General features: G+C 43.7%; 12 protein-coding genes across 12 annotated transcripts; 6 read left to right on the forward strand and 6 right to left on the reverse strand.

Moving 5' to 3' along the window:
• Nucleotides 1-107: 107 nt before the first annotated feature.
• Nucleotides 108-434, forward strand: NEMIN01_0034 (uncharacterized protein; the record flags this gene model as incomplete). Its single annotated transcript, XM_051475976.1, has 1 exon — nucleotides 108-434. One exon carries the CDS (start codon nucleotides 108-110, stop codon nucleotides 432-434), a length of 327 nt encoding a protein of 108 aa, XP_051331936.1.
• Nucleotides 435-665: 231 nt separating this feature from the next.
• On the forward strand, nucleotides 666-1,028 carry NEMIN01_0035 (uncharacterized protein; the record flags this gene model as incomplete). Its single annotated transcript, XM_051475977.1, has 1 exon — nucleotides 666-1,028. The coding sequence occupies one exon, from the start codon at nucleotides 666-668 to the stop codon at nucleotides 1,026-1,028; it is 363 nt and encodes a 120-aa protein (XP_051331937.1).
• Nucleotides 1,029-1,186: 158 nt separating this feature from the next.
• NEMIN01_0036 (DNA repair and recombination protein RAD54B) lies at nucleotides 1,187-2,929 on the reverse strand (the record flags this gene model as incomplete). Its single annotated transcript, XM_051475978.1, has 1 exon — nucleotides 1,187-2,929. One exon carries the CDS (start codon nucleotides 2,927-2,929, stop codon nucleotides 1,187-1,189), a length of 1,743 nt encoding a protein of 580 aa, XP_051331938.1.
• A 393-nt stretch (nucleotides 2,930-3,322) lies between these two features.
• On the reverse strand, nucleotides 3,323-4,084 carry NEMIN01_0037 (uncharacterized protein; the record flags this gene model as incomplete). Its single annotated transcript, XM_051475979.1, has 1 exon — nucleotides 3,323-4,084. One exon carries the CDS (start codon nucleotides 4,082-4,084, stop codon nucleotides 3,323-3,325), a length of 762 nt encoding a protein of 253 aa, XP_051331939.1.
• Nucleotides 4,085-4,687: 603 nt separating this feature from the next.
• Nucleotides 4,688-5,884, reverse strand: NEMIN01_0038 (histone-binding protein RBBP4; the record flags this gene model as incomplete). Its single annotated transcript, XM_051475980.1, has 1 exon — nucleotides 4,688-5,884. The coding sequence occupies one exon, from the start codon at nucleotides 5,882-5,884 to the stop codon at nucleotides 4,688-4,690; it is 1,197 nt and encodes a 398-aa protein (XP_051331940.1).
• A 73-nt stretch (nucleotides 5,885-5,957) lies between these two features.
• On the forward strand, nucleotides 5,958-7,190 carry NEMIN01_0039 (DnaJ-like protein subfamily A member 2; the record flags this gene model as incomplete). Its single annotated transcript, XM_051475981.1, has 1 exon — nucleotides 5,958-7,190. One exon carries the CDS (start codon nucleotides 5,958-5,960, stop codon nucleotides 7,188-7,190), a length of 1,233 nt encoding a protein of 410 aa, XP_051331941.1.
• Nucleotides 7,191-7,752: 562 nt separating this feature from the next.
• Nucleotides 7,753-8,349, forward strand: NEMIN01_0040 (uncharacterized protein; the record flags this gene model as incomplete). Its single annotated transcript, XM_051475982.1, has 1 exon — nucleotides 7,753-8,349. One exon carries the CDS (start codon nucleotides 7,753-7,755, stop codon nucleotides 8,347-8,349), a length of 597 nt encoding a protein of 198 aa, XP_051331942.1.
• A 441-nt stretch (nucleotides 8,350-8,790) lies between these two features.
• Nucleotides 8,791-9,309, forward strand: NEMIN01_0041 (uncharacterized protein; the record flags this gene model as incomplete). Its single annotated transcript, XM_051475983.1, has 1 exon — nucleotides 8,791-9,309. The coding sequence occupies one exon, from the start codon at nucleotides 8,791-8,793 to the stop codon at nucleotides 9,307-9,309; it is 519 nt and encodes a 172-aa protein (XP_051331943.1).
• Nucleotides 9,310-9,875: 566 nt separating this feature from the next.
• NEMIN01_0001 (small ubiquitin-related modifier) lies at nucleotides 9,876-10,160 on the reverse strand (the record flags this gene model as incomplete). The annotated part of the gene is made up of 1 exon (XM_051475943.1): nucleotides 9,876-10,160. One exon carries the CDS (start codon nucleotides 10,158-10,160, stop codon nucleotides 9,876-9,878), a length of 285 nt encoding a protein of 94 aa, XP_051331903.1.
• A 160-nt stretch (nucleotides 10,161-10,320) lies between these two features.
• On the reverse strand, nucleotides 10,321-10,893 carry NEMIN01_0042 (uncharacterized protein; the record flags this gene model as incomplete). Its single annotated transcript, XM_051475984.1, has 1 exon — nucleotides 10,321-10,893. The coding sequence occupies one exon, from the start codon at nucleotides 10,891-10,893 to the stop codon at nucleotides 10,321-10,323; it is 573 nt and encodes a 190-aa protein (XP_051331944.1).
• Nucleotides 10,894-11,054: 161 nt separating this feature from the next.
• NEMIN01_0043 (26S proteasome regulatory subunit T4) lies at nucleotides 11,055-12,224 on the reverse strand (the record flags this gene model as incomplete). Its single annotated transcript, XM_051475985.1, has 1 exon — nucleotides 11,055-12,224. One exon carries the CDS (start codon nucleotides 12,222-12,224, stop codon nucleotides 11,055-11,057), a length of 1,170 nt encoding a protein of 389 aa, XP_051331945.1.
• Nucleotides 12,225-12,538: 314 nt separating this feature from the next.
• NEMIN01_0044 (uncharacterized protein) lies at nucleotides 12,539-13,171 on the forward strand (the record flags this gene model as incomplete). Its single annotated transcript, XM_051475986.1, has 1 exon — nucleotides 12,539-13,171. One exon carries the CDS (start codon nucleotides 12,539-12,541, stop codon nucleotides 13,169-13,171), a length of 633 nt encoding a protein of 210 aa, XP_051331946.1.
• Nucleotides 13,172-13,355: the final 184 nt, after the last annotated feature.

A 13,355-nucleotide genomic window follows, 5' to 3' on the forward strand; every position in this document is an offset into this window, starting at 1 on the left:
CAGTGTGTTACACCACAGTCTTTGATGTCTCAGAGCATGAGACAGTATTTTTGGAATAGACCAATCAAATTAGCAATGCAGTTAAAAACTTGTAATAATTCCCCCTTATGAAAAAAAATTCTAACACAAGCGAAGAAAACAACACAATGCAAAACAACTCTGAAAGCACACAGTCTAAAGAGACTTCCAGCATAGGAACAGGCTCAGCAGAAAAGAGCACAGGATCAGAACAAAAAGAGAAAAAGATCAGCAGTAAAGCCACAAAGCAGCACGAGAAAGAGATGCACGATAAAACAGAAAAACAGATGGAAACAGCCACCACAAAAATCTCCAACTTCTTCTCAGTTTGCTTTGCAAAGATAAAGGGATGTGCTGAGGGAATACGGTCTGGGTTCTACAAGTCTGTCGACGACACCGAAGAGAAGGATGAATGAATGCTAGAAAACAGCGGTTCTAGAAGCCTCACAGCCGATAAAAGAGAAAACTTTTAAACAAGAAAGTGAAGTCTGCACACCAGTGAAGTGCACGGTGTTTTAATTAAAACACTTGCAGCAGTAGCTGTGGACTCACCCTTCTGAATTCAATAAAGATTTGAATATCATCTGTCTTTTGCCAATATATTATAATTGTATCGCATTTAGCCCTTTTTTAAGATTAGAGATGTAATGATGTGGAGTGTCTTGGTTCTCTCGCAATCCGAAGGCTCTGAGTGGAAACATATTGAAGCAGCACCGTACCTAAAAATAAGAGCTGTTCTATCTTCTGATGCGGTAGAGCTCTACTTGAAATTCTTTGGATGCGAAGAGAGGATTGCGTCGTTTTCTCTTTCTGATCTCAGCGTCCAAAAAAGATACTCCTCCGTGGCGATGTTCTTGTCCACACGGAAAGTGCAGATGAAGCTCCATAGCTCAAGCGCAGCAGACAGTATGGCTGAAAAGATAAGCTATGTGCAGACAATGAGAAAGCTTGCAAATGGCCTATCTGCTATTACTCTGAAATACGCACAGAATAGCACAGCTAGCCAATAAAGAGCATAAAATGCATGAGTAAAGGAAGAGACAAATAGTTGTAGAAAATACTTCACTAACTAAAATATTTCTTAAAACATCCTGGAAAAAAAGTATACATTTTATAATTCTGTGCAAATACAATTGAATTATTTAAAATAAATTATTTATTCAGTGTGCTAATTAGCTCTTTGTTGTACTGTGTCTGCACTATTTATCCGTTGTGATAGGATTAGTCCAATGTCTGTGTGCGTGTGTGAGTATCCTGTGCTCACTGCAAGCGGGTAGTCCTCTGAGCATGCGCACCGAAGCCACTTGTGCACAATCGATGTCCTCTGTGGCTGGAAGGTGCCTTTTTCTTCGTATTGTGAGAGCTGCTCTTCTATCTCTTCGGGCGGAAGGAGGCCCTCAAGCTGTTTCTGTATTTCGATCTTCTTCATCTGCACAAGGAGGATGTATTCTTCAATTGTTCCCATGAGAAAGAGTCTGTGTATGACAACAGGCTTTGTCTGTCCCAGCCTCCACACTCGCGCCATGGCCTGCAGGTCATTTGCAGGGTTCCAGTCTGAGTCTATTATTATCATTCGCGTAGACTTCACAAGTGTGAGTCCTTCTGCTCCGCACTTGGCAGATAGTATGATCACCTTCTGGCCTTTGCTTTGGAAGAGAGAAAGCGCCTCTTCGCGTTTTACTATGTTCATTTCACCGTGGAAATCTGTTACGTCTCTGGCTGTAATGGGCACTTCTCTATTGTTAGCCATGCTCTTAATTGCCTCTGTTGCCTTTCGTATTACCTCGATGTATCTCGACACAATGACCAAAGATTCTCTTTCCATGAGTATTTCCTTTGATAGCTTGAGAAATACGTCCCATTTGCTGGCTGATGTGCCTGCGTGCATTCTCAGCCTCTGTATGTCCTCTATGCCCACTTTATTCTGTGCACTCCAGTAGACAGAGCAGTACTCTTCGTACTCTTTGTTTTCTATGATCCAAATCATTTCGTCTTTCTGCGGTAAGCATAGACTCGTTCTTTCTATCTTCCTCCTGAGCACGGCATCACTGGCTATTCCTGAGAGCTCCTTTATTCCCTTTGCGCGTGCTGCTCGTTCGTCTATGAGAGCCAGAAGGGTCTTGTACTCCTGCACAGTGTTCTGGAAGGGCGTTCCTGTGAGAAGTAGCTTTTTGCTGGCCATTTTCTTCAGGGCCTGCAGTGCTTGTGATGTGCTCGTGCGCAGTCTGTGCGCTTCATCGCATATGACAAGCTGGAAGTTGTGCTGGGCCATGTCAACTGATGCGAGCTTTTCGTAGCTTATGAGCAGTACATTCTCTAGGCGTTTGTACTTATTTGGGTGCTTAAGCGCCCCGTTAAATACTCTTAGCTTTTCTGCCCACTTTTTTATCTCTTTCTCCCAGACTCCCACGAGGGAGCAGGGCGACACCACAAGAACAAGCCCTCCAGCCTGGCAGAATATGCGCATCACTGCCACTGCCTGGAACGTCTTCCCAAGGCCCATTTCATCTGCTAGCAGTGCGCCATTCGCAGAGCGCAGTCTTTCAAACATGAAGCGCACTCCTTCTATCTGGTAGTCTTTGAAGAACCGGAGATATGAGGGCTCTATGTAGGCTCGCTTTGTGAATATAAGAGACCCTGCAGGAGGAGGAGGCACTTGAGTTCTTTTGCTGATAGGAAGGATTGCTATCTGGTTTGCCTTCACGCCTTCCTTGATTACGTCTTTTATTCCTTTTTCTCTATCTGTTGATGCGAGATACATCGAGCCTTCAAATACATCAGGCGACTTCTGCATTAGCCTGTCCACTGCCATGCCTGTCGTGGAAAAGAGTGTGTATGCGCCTCCTGTTCTCCTTAGGAGGCCTTCTGACACATTCTCGGGTATGCCTCTTCTCTTGTATATACACTGCATTGCTGGTTTTTTCTTGAAGATATTTTAAATAAACAGATTGCAGTTAGTGCGAGCATACTAAGCACACTTTCTAGCTTAGAATGTTTTAGCATAATTAGCATGAGATAGATATAACTGCACTAAATAGACAGGTTTTATGCAGATCTCTGGAGTGTGTATGCTAAGACAGTAGCAATAAGCTTTGAACAGCACACAATCAGATATATCAGTGCTTATATGAGCAGATATCTATGAGAAGCACATAACAGTGCTGCATTAACATCTTTTGTTTAGTCGCCTTCTAGCTCTCATATTTCTATGTATAGCTGCTGTAGAGGGGATGAGATAGACAAATATTTAGTACACAAGAGAGAAAAATTAACAGCATGGTTTAAGTAATGCAAGCACTATTTATTATACAGACTTAGCAAATATTATGACATGCAGCAGAGCTCCCACAATTCCTCCTACAAACTGGCCAACCCAGTACACCCAGCAGTTCACCCACACGCCAGAGAACAGCACGGGAGGAAGTGTAATCGCAGGATTGAACACACCACCACTGGAGCCTATTCCCAGGAGAGAGAGGAATCCTAGCGTAAACCCAATCGCAATTGGAGCAAATGCTGATCTGTTTGGAGCCTGCGAAGTGACAACTCGAAGTTTGTCGTTGTCTTCGACTTCATCGGGTATTTCTATCTTCACCTGTGTGGGAGGGTTGAACACATTTATAGCCACAGAGAATGCAACGTATGTGAGTGCTCCCGTAAGAATCATTTCCGTGAGGATTGCCTCTCCTATGTCAGCATTCGGTGAAAGCGTCGACCGAGTGTACCCAAGGAGCTCTGAGGAAGTTCCAGGCTTTGTGAGGAGCATTGCTGCAGAGCCAAGCATAGCACCGGCACACTGCATAATTATGTACCCGAGCCCCATCCATATGGGAAGCTTTCCTGTTACTATGGCAGCAAGCGTAATTGCAGGGTTAAAGTGGGCTATGGTAATATCCATGAAAGCGTATATAATGGAAACACTTGTAAGGGCTATGGTCAGAGTAACTGCTATGTTTGCAATTCCTTCGTCCCCTGGCGTTATGTTGACTCCAGTGATTACAGCGTAGACAGCATATGCAAAAAGAAACGTGCACAGGCCCTCTGCGAGGAAAGAGCGTAAAACCATCCAGTTAAATGTTAGTGCCATTGTTTGCTACTCCAAGAGAGCCTAAATACCCCAATTTCAAAACAACATCGACAGGCCGAAATAGCAAACAAATAAATACAGCCCAAGAAAGTGTTTTTCATAGAGGCAATGGAAGACACTTATTCGATCTAGGGCTCATTTATCATCTGCTCCACTGGATAATATTCTATGTATATGCAATGGAGTGTAATAGACTGCACAATCTACCCAATCTGTATTTATTACATACAGTCTATGTAGTGTCTATACTAACTAAATGCATTAATGCAGCACTGTTAGAACTGTGTATATAGTTCCCTTCTGATTCTATACTGCAGAAGAGCCTGTACATCTTTGTTCGGCACTATTTCTACGAAGAAAGTAAAAATAGAAAAGTCTAACTTTTCATTCGATGACAGTTTAGTTTCAATAATCAGAAGGGCCTTTAAATCTAAACAGCAGACTCTACACTTTGCATTTAAAGTAAAAATTGCACAGGCCTTTTACAATAGTCTCTGAGTCTTTTTCTTTTAGTCTTGTCGTAATACAGTTGGTTTATAAAATATCTGAGAAATAGAATTAGTATGTTTATTGCGTAAAGTACTATTCTTCCTGCTCAGGCTCTTCTCCTTCGAAATCCGCATCCCCTGCTATCTCAGACGAAATCTGCCAAATCTGCAATATATTATCATTTGCCACACTCGCAATCTCCCACGGCTCGTGCGGGTTCCACGAGATGTCGCTCAGTGCATCCGTGTGTCCTCCGTGGATGAATAAAAGCTCAGGAGGCCCGTCCTCTCTATCCTCCTCTGCCTGCTCCTCGCCAACCTTTGAAAGATCCCATATTCTCACTCTTCTATCGCTGCTGCAGGAAGCCAGCACCATCTCGTAGTGGGGAGACCACTCCACCTGCGTCACATCGCTCTCGTGTCCAACAAGATTGTAGAGAGGCTTTGCGTCATTTCGGGTGTCCCATATGCTCAGCGAGCCGCCTTTTGATCCCGTTGCGAGCCACGTGCTGTTTTCTGGGGAGAACTGCACGCTCAGAGTTTCTCCTGTTTTCAGAGTCTTTTTCTCTCCGCTTCGCATGTCCACTAGAGTTGTGCCGTTTTTATCCAGTCCCAGTGCTATTGTCTCTCCATCGTTTGAAATAGCTATGTCGTTTATCTCTTCATTCTCCTGTATCTTCATCACAGGCGCAGTGCCCTGCCCCATTTTGTACACACAGACAGTTCCATCGTATCCTGCGGTGCACAGCTCGTTCTGCTCGACTGGGTTCCAAGCCAGGCCAAATCCTCCCTTCGTGTGCCCCTCGAAGATAACATCAGGCACTGCTTCTTTTCCAAATGAAGGATGCTTTGTGTAGTCGTATATATGTACTTCTGGGCTGTCGTACCGCACTGCAATGATGTTTGTATTGGAATGCATGTATCTCGCTCTGTTTACTTCGTACGGCATGGGTATCTTCTGGGTAACACGCACCTTGGACTCTCCCAGGCCGTATCCCCCATCTTCAAGAGTGCGCACAGCAGCATCTCCTACTGTATCAGGCAGAGTGACAGAGACAATCTGCAGATACTCGTCCTCCTGGCCCGATGTCTGTGTGGACAAAAGGAGCCTTTGCGTCGTTGTTTCTGTTTCTTCGTTTCTCACGGCATCAGGGAACCACTGCACGGTTAGGGAAGGCCATGTCAGGGCGTGCGATAGAAGCATGTCGTAAAGATAGGGCACATTCTTCCTCCATGTTTTAAACTCTTCGCATATTGTTATTTCCTCTGGACTCATCTCTTCAATTGCCATTTTAATTCAGAATAAAAATAGTTCTTCCAGAAATTTCGATATTTATAAAGAAGAAAAATTTAGTTGTATACCAATGGATATTAAAGGATACTACAAACTGCTTGAAATAGACACCCAGGCGTCTGAAAGAGACATAAAGGCTGCGTACAGGAACTTTGCAAAGAAATACCACTCTGACGGACAGGTTGTGTCTAATGCTCTGAAAGCATGCAAAACCGACAAAGAGAGAGAGGCTCTGAAAAAGGAAATGGACAAAAAGTTTTCAGATATAACTGCCGCATACGAGGTTCTTTCCAATCCGGAGAAAAGACAGATGTATGACAGAGGCATAGACGAGTCGCAGAGTTTTGGCGGTGCCTCCGGCGAGTCCTTCTTCTCCTCGTTCTTCGGAGGATCTATGGGGTCGATGTTTGGCGGAGAGAGAAGACCGCAGAAAAACAACCCTCGCGTGGAGAACATACACATCACTCTTTTGGAGGTCATTCTTGGGACAAAAATTAAGAGAAAGATCACGAGAAAGATGGTGTGCAAGCCGTGCAAAGCAACGGGCTCAATGAACACACAGACATGCACAAAGTGCAGAGGAGCAGGAGTGTACGCAGAAATAACGAACATGGGAGGCATGCGGCTGCAAAGAGAAATGACATGCAATGTGTGCATGGGCCACGGGATAATGAAGTCGGGGCCAAACTGTAAAGACTGTGCAGGGAAAGGATACATCTCCAAGCAAGAAGAGCTCGAGGTATCCATCCCGCCCGGCGTAGTTGACAGATTCCAGATCGTCTACGAAAAGATGGGAGATGAGGCATCGGGCGCCATCACGGGAGATCTTATCTTCGTAGTCAACGTGAAAGAGGACAAGCGGTTCACAAGAATTGCCCCAGAGCACCTATACACAGAGGCCAAGGTTCCGCTGGAAGATATTCTAGTGCAGAGGCCTATCAGAATAGAAACAATAGATGGAAGAATAATCTATGTGGAGTATCCGCCCATTCACACATGCGACATTGGCGAAGACTTCCTTCGTCTGGATAAAGAAGGACTCCCTACAAAGAAGGGCGGAAAGGGAAGTTTGTTTATAAGAATAATTCCTGTCTTCGTGGCTCCAGAGAAGGTGAAGGACCTAGGAAAGTTCCTTGCAAACTTTACAGGAGAAGAGAAGAACCCTGCAGTGCAGAAGGCTGTCTTTATATCAAAGAACGATATAGACAAGTGGTATAGCAAAGAACAGCAGAGATCAGAGCACTCAGGCCGAGGACACAGATATGCAGAAGAGGAGTCTGGACAGACGTGCCAAACAGCATAGTTTACCAATAAATTAACGATTATCTACGAGCTAGATTTTATTATCCACACGGTCTCTAAATAGATACGATATCTCATGGAGTGTATACGGTCTTACTGGCTTTATGTAAAAATACTAGTTGCACATTCACACACTTTCCATTGTTTAAATGCAGGGAGATTCTCAAATATTAGTTATCTGATCTTTTAACTGCCTAGAGAGTGTGCTAATTCTCTCTGAAATAGAGACAGATAGGAAGTGTATAGCATTTGAAGGTACTCAGTGGATGCACAGAAAAGTTTTATTCCTGCTATTCTCAGTATAAATATGCTGTAGCTCTACTACTGGTTTTATAAGAAAAGAAAGTAGATAGAGCTATAACAGAATAGCTGCGCTAAGATCCTGCAGAAATCAATCTGTGAGTGATAATTTATCTAATGATAAGATATGCTCCAATAGAGTGTAGATATAGCTACTAAAAGAACGTTAGTAGCAGTGTTTGTACAGTGCTGCAGTGGCTATAAAAGTTTAATTAAAATGACAGAGTGTATATAGTTTTGTGTATTTTTCTTTTTAGGGCAGGATGAATATTTCGTCGTACATATTTTCAATTTTACTTTCATTTATGCTGTACGAATTATTCTTCACAGCTCTCATAGGAGTCTCATGGGGCTCATTTTTTCTTCTAAACGGCCTGACCCACCACGGAAGAAGCTCGCACCTCCTCCCAAATGTCCCGGGCCGTCTCAACAAAGACCTTTTCATTCTCTTCTACTTAAATGGCATTCTGTTCTTTGGCGCTCTCTGGTATTTCAAAGCTGTTTCCACAAGCACTATCTTGCTGGGCGCGCACATATGCAGAAGACTCATTGAGTCCGCAGTGTACACCTACAACAGCAGAAGCAGCATGAACATCCTGCACCTTGCCACAGGAATTGTTTACTATCCCGTGCTTCTCGTCAGATCACTGGGCAGTAAGTCAGCGAACATTCCCGTCTTTGCAGTGGCAAGCTTTGTGCAGGGCGCTCTTCACTACTGTCTGTTTAAAAAGAGAAAAAGCGTTAGATATCTCCACTATCTCTGTGAGCTGATAATACACTGCTCGATAAACATGGACTACCTGAATGCTGCTTGGATTATCTCGTTTAGTGCAATAAATATGCTAAATAGGAATAAATAAAATTCTCTTTTATTTTTATTTAAAAATGTGTCCCCCTGCGGGTAGGTGGAAGCTTTCGATAGAGGTAGCAATATCTTTAGGAAGGTCTGAGAATAGCATTGCACAGATCGAAATGGTCAGGGGGAAACCCTACGTGGCAGCTGACCAGAAACTGTTCCCTGTTGGGTGTACGTGTATGCCCAACAGTTGAGATGGCTGTTGCTAGCTGGATAGTCAAATCGAAAGGTGGGCCTATGTGTACGCCCATAACTTAATTCAGACTACTCTCCAGATACCCCGTTTATTATTAACTTCCTTTGATGTTCTCTGTTGACTCTTCAGCTAGCTGGTGGTAGAGTAAAAGCGATTAGACTGAGTTTGTGCAGCTTGTTTTCCTGCAGAGAGGACAAATTGGTGAAATAATTATTTTATTTAAAGACTTTATTTTACTCAGCTCTTTTCATGCACATGGGATACACACTGCTGCCAGAGGAAAGTCCAGAAAAACTGAACGATGCATTTTTAAGCTACTCTTTGATCACAAATAGCATAGAGCCCACAGAAAAGCCATCAATTGCATCTCCAATGTTCCTCATAGATAGCTCTGTGGTGGAGATACTGACGGGGGGAGTGCACATAGAGTCTGCCCTGGGCTGTGGCATGCAGGAGATAGCTAGCCCATCAGATCTTGAAAGAGAAAAAAACACTGATGAAGTGGAGTACGAGGTGAGCATAGACTTTACGGCTCTTGAGAGGGAGTATGAAATGATAGGAGTAGACAAAGAGCACAGCGAGGTTTCCAGTATTGGGCATGCAGGGCAGTACATGTACGAAATAACAGCAGGAGAAGAGAAGTACATTGCAAAGTGTGCAACAGTGGATGAAAATGTGTATGTGGTGTTTTCAGAAGAAGGGCAGATATACAGTATAGACAAGTCGTGCACAGTGAGAAAGCAAAGCGATAGAAGACTAGAGGAATAGGTTTAGAATATTAACTGTGTGCAATTAGTGCATAGGTCGCACACGGGTATCTAAATGTAAGTAGAGATAGAAGAAAGAAAATAAGAGGCAAGTGTAACTCAAGGCATCTTGCATACACAAAATAAAATGCCGATTTACAATGCACTGCATCTGTGCCAGCTAGCAGAGCTGCATTGGATAGAGAGGGCTTGGAAGCACATTTAAATCCAAACAATAAAACTCTTTGATTTAGCTTAATAAAAATCGTTTTATTTCTTATCACTGATATGCTATTGCAAATGAGTTAATAGCTGGAGAAGCAGATGTTTTGAACAGCTTCCCATCTAGAGACAGATATAGTAATTCTCAATATCATAATCAGAGATAAAGTGTCTAGATATCATACTGTATTGAATTATAACGTATTACAGCTGAGTGTGAGCACAGATCTTTCTATGCTAGATTGCAGAGAATACAGCAGTTGATCTGGCTGTAATGTTCATTGTCTGCTAGCACTGCAGTAGAATAAGCAGAAAAGTTGGAGAACTGTGCCAATAAAAGATTTATACTGCTCTATGAATGTAAATCTATACACAAATACCTCCTCCTACCTGCGAGCTAAAGACCTCGAGTAAATCACCGCTCTCAAGGCCAACAGACTCTGGCGTGTCTTCACCGCTGAGAGTTACGCCTTTGTGCACGAATCTAAGCTTGTGCGCGTTGAGCTCTGCTCTCTCCGAGTACTCTTTAAAGAGCTTGCTCAGCTTTGTCTTTTTCTTCATGACAAATGTAGATGTTTTCTGCGTCTGGTCTGTGACTTTGAGCTGCAGAGTCGGCTTTGGATTCTCCTCTTTTATTTCTTGTATGTGCATTTATTAGTTTTAAAATTTTACCCCATGTTTAATGATGAAGAACACAAACTCGGCCTACGTGGGTATAGAAGTCATAGTTACTCTGAAAACATCTTTTATTCATTAATCTCTTTGTGCGCATCTGCACAGCTTCTGTTGCTCCAGAAACTCCGCCAAGGACCTATTCATTTTTGAACAGACAGGACACAATCTTCTTGATGCTTCTAACGATTTTATTTTCCTTTTTTTCCTGCTTGGCGGGCCCTGTGTTCATTTTGGACCACAGATCGTCTATTGACTTGCTGTTTACGCTTACTTTGTACTCAAGCACCTCCAGCATACACCTTTCGTATTCGTTCACAAGCGATCTGTCGATCATGAGAATGTTGGACCATGTCCGATTAATGTATGATCTGTCTATAAGGTATTTGGAGGAGATAATCAGAGAAATAGAGAAGAGCATGTACGTACTGCTGCACAGACTCTGGGCTGTTTCAATCTTGTTTTCCAGTATCTCTAGAGAAACACTCTTGTTCTCGCTGAGCTGTCTCTTTAGGGAGCCTATGTGCTTTGGAAGCTTTTCTTTTGCCGATAGCAGTAGAGATATCGCTGCCAACACGACTGTACTGGACAAATTAGCCCTTTTCACCACATAAGATATCTGGTTTGTGCTCGTCCCGTCTGCCGGCTGGAGCTTAGCAAGGGTGTTGTACAGTATTTCGTTGCGAATTACCTCTTCCTTCTTAGACGCCATTATGCATTCTCTCCGTGCAGCATTTTACTGTACTTTTTTGCAGCCTATTGGTCACTGCTTTTGATTGAATCGACCAATGAAAAAGAAAATAAATAGAAGATATCAGGGAGCGCAGGAATGTTCGGTGGTGCGAGAGATGCAAATACAACACACTGTTTATTTTATACCTTTTTGTAGTCCATACGCCCCTCGAGTTTCTTCTGGTCTGCTATCTTTCTTACGCTTCTAGTCAGGTCTTCCTGCATGATGAAGTCTCTCTCCTCGCGGATAGCAAGCATTCCAGCCTCGCTGCATATGTTCCTTATGTCTGCCCCATTGAACCCGTGTGACATCTTCACAATGGTGTTGTAGTCTATTTCTCCCTTTTTCTCCATCTTTGCGGAGTGGATCTTAAGTATCTCCAGTCTTCCTTGGCTTGTGGGGAGAGGTATTTCTATCTTTCTGTCCAAACGACCGGGCCTTAGCAGGGCGGGGTCGAGGATATCAGGTCTATTCGTGGCCATTATCACCTTCACTCTCCCAAGCTCTTCAAACCCGTCCATTTGGTTCAGGAGCTCCATAAGAGTGCGCTGCACCTCTCTGTCGGATGAAGTGCTATCTGAAGACCTCTTCCCTCCAATTGCATCAATTTCATCGAGGAAAATCACGCATGGCTGGTTATTCTTTGCGTACGTGAACATCTCCCTGATCATTCTGCTGCTTTCTCCGATGTACTTTTCTATGATCGCAGAGCTAACAACCTTCAGGAAGTTTGAGTCCAAAGTAGCAGCCACTGCACGGGCCAAAAGAGTCTTCCCTGTACCCGGGGGCCCATAGAGCAGCACTCCCTTTGGCGCAGAAACACCCACTCTGCTGAATATCTCGGGATTCTTAATGGGGAGCTCAATCACCTCCCTTATCTCTCGCACCTGCTCTGCAAGACCGCCTATGCTCTCAAATGAAATGTCTCCAGGCTTTTCTATGGACATAGCATGCACCATTGGATCTACTTCTCTGGGAAGATGCCGCATTATCGTGAGCGTTGTTATATCCAGAGCCACACGAGCGCCTAGGACCAGCAGCTCGCGGGGAATGCTCTTTCTTGCTCCTACGATGTACCTAGGGCCCTGCGAAGTTTTGACGATGAATCTTTCCTCGTCCAGCTGTTTGAGCACCTCGCCCACCATCTGTCCAACACTTTGCAGCGCGTTTATGTCTCTTTCTGTTTTCTCGTACTCCTGTGTTTGGGTTTTTATTGACTCGTTTATCCTGCGCATTGTCTCCATGGCATCTGCGTGGTCTTTGAGCGACTTGTGGTACTTTAAAAGCGCATCCTGCTTGTTTTGCTCCATAATATAAAAAATAAATTGCCAAATATTTATGGGCAATCATTTACTGCATTAGGAAGGTGCAGATTGCCAGATACTTTCTGTGCTTAGTAGACATACTGTGGCACTTTGCATTTCTCTGTCTCTGGATCTCTTTTCTTCTTTAGATCAAAATCTTCCATCTGCACTTCCTTCTGTGATAATCAGAACACTCTTCCATCTGCACTGGTGCACACTCCATCTCCTCTGTACAGCATATCTTATCTGTTCTATCTTTTACTGTCAATTAAATAGTACTCCTCTATTAATTGCACACACTTCCTTTAGTGCGGCTGTCCATGAGCATCATCTCTGAGTATCTGTTTGCACTAGACCAATGGAAGCTGCTCGAGCAATGGAAAGTGCACACTCTTGCTTCCCTTTCTCTGTCGCCAGAGCAGGAGCAATCTATATTGGACAGCATTGGCTATCGATCCGTTTATGATGCTCACATAAATCTGTACAGCAAAACAGCATACCACATTCTATCGTGCAGCAGTATGCACCTGAAGCACGAGATAATGGAGTACTCCCGCCTGGAGAGCAAAATGTTCTCAATAATCAGCAAAACACGAGCTAAGATCATAGAAAAGATCAGGCACGACGTATGCTACGTTAGACACTTTCTACTAAATACCACAGGCAGACCAAAGATCATAAACAGCCTGATAAGCAGCTATTATCTGCACATAATCGAGCTGATAGTTGTTGAAGAGCTCTCTCCAATGCACATAACGTCCATCCAGCCCAAGCTGTACATATATCTTAAAAAGGCTCCTTTTGTCAACATAAACATCCGCCACATTCTGAGCAGCACGAAAGAGGTGGTGGTGGTAACGTGCGCCAGAAGGAGACTCAGCAGCAGACAGGAAGCGCTGCTCAAGAACATTTTCAGCAGGGATGTAACCAAGATCACGAGAGAAAAAATGTGATTGGTCCTACCGAGAATCGAACTCGGGTTACGGGATTCAAAGTCCCGGGTGCTACCGCTACACCATAGGACCTCAACTATCTGTAGTGGAGAGCAGGCATGGAGCTGTCTAATAAAAGTGTATACAAATGCACAGCTTGCGCTTACTTCTCTTTATATTTATTTATTTGCAATGGGAGCATGTG

The sequence above is a fragment of the Nematocida minor genome (genome assembly GCF_024244105.1).
Source record: "Nematocida minor strain JUm1510 chromosome Unknown 7925, whole genome shotgun sequence".
Taxonomy (NCBI): domain Eukaryota; kingdom Fungi; phylum Microsporidia; genus Nematocida; species Nematocida minor.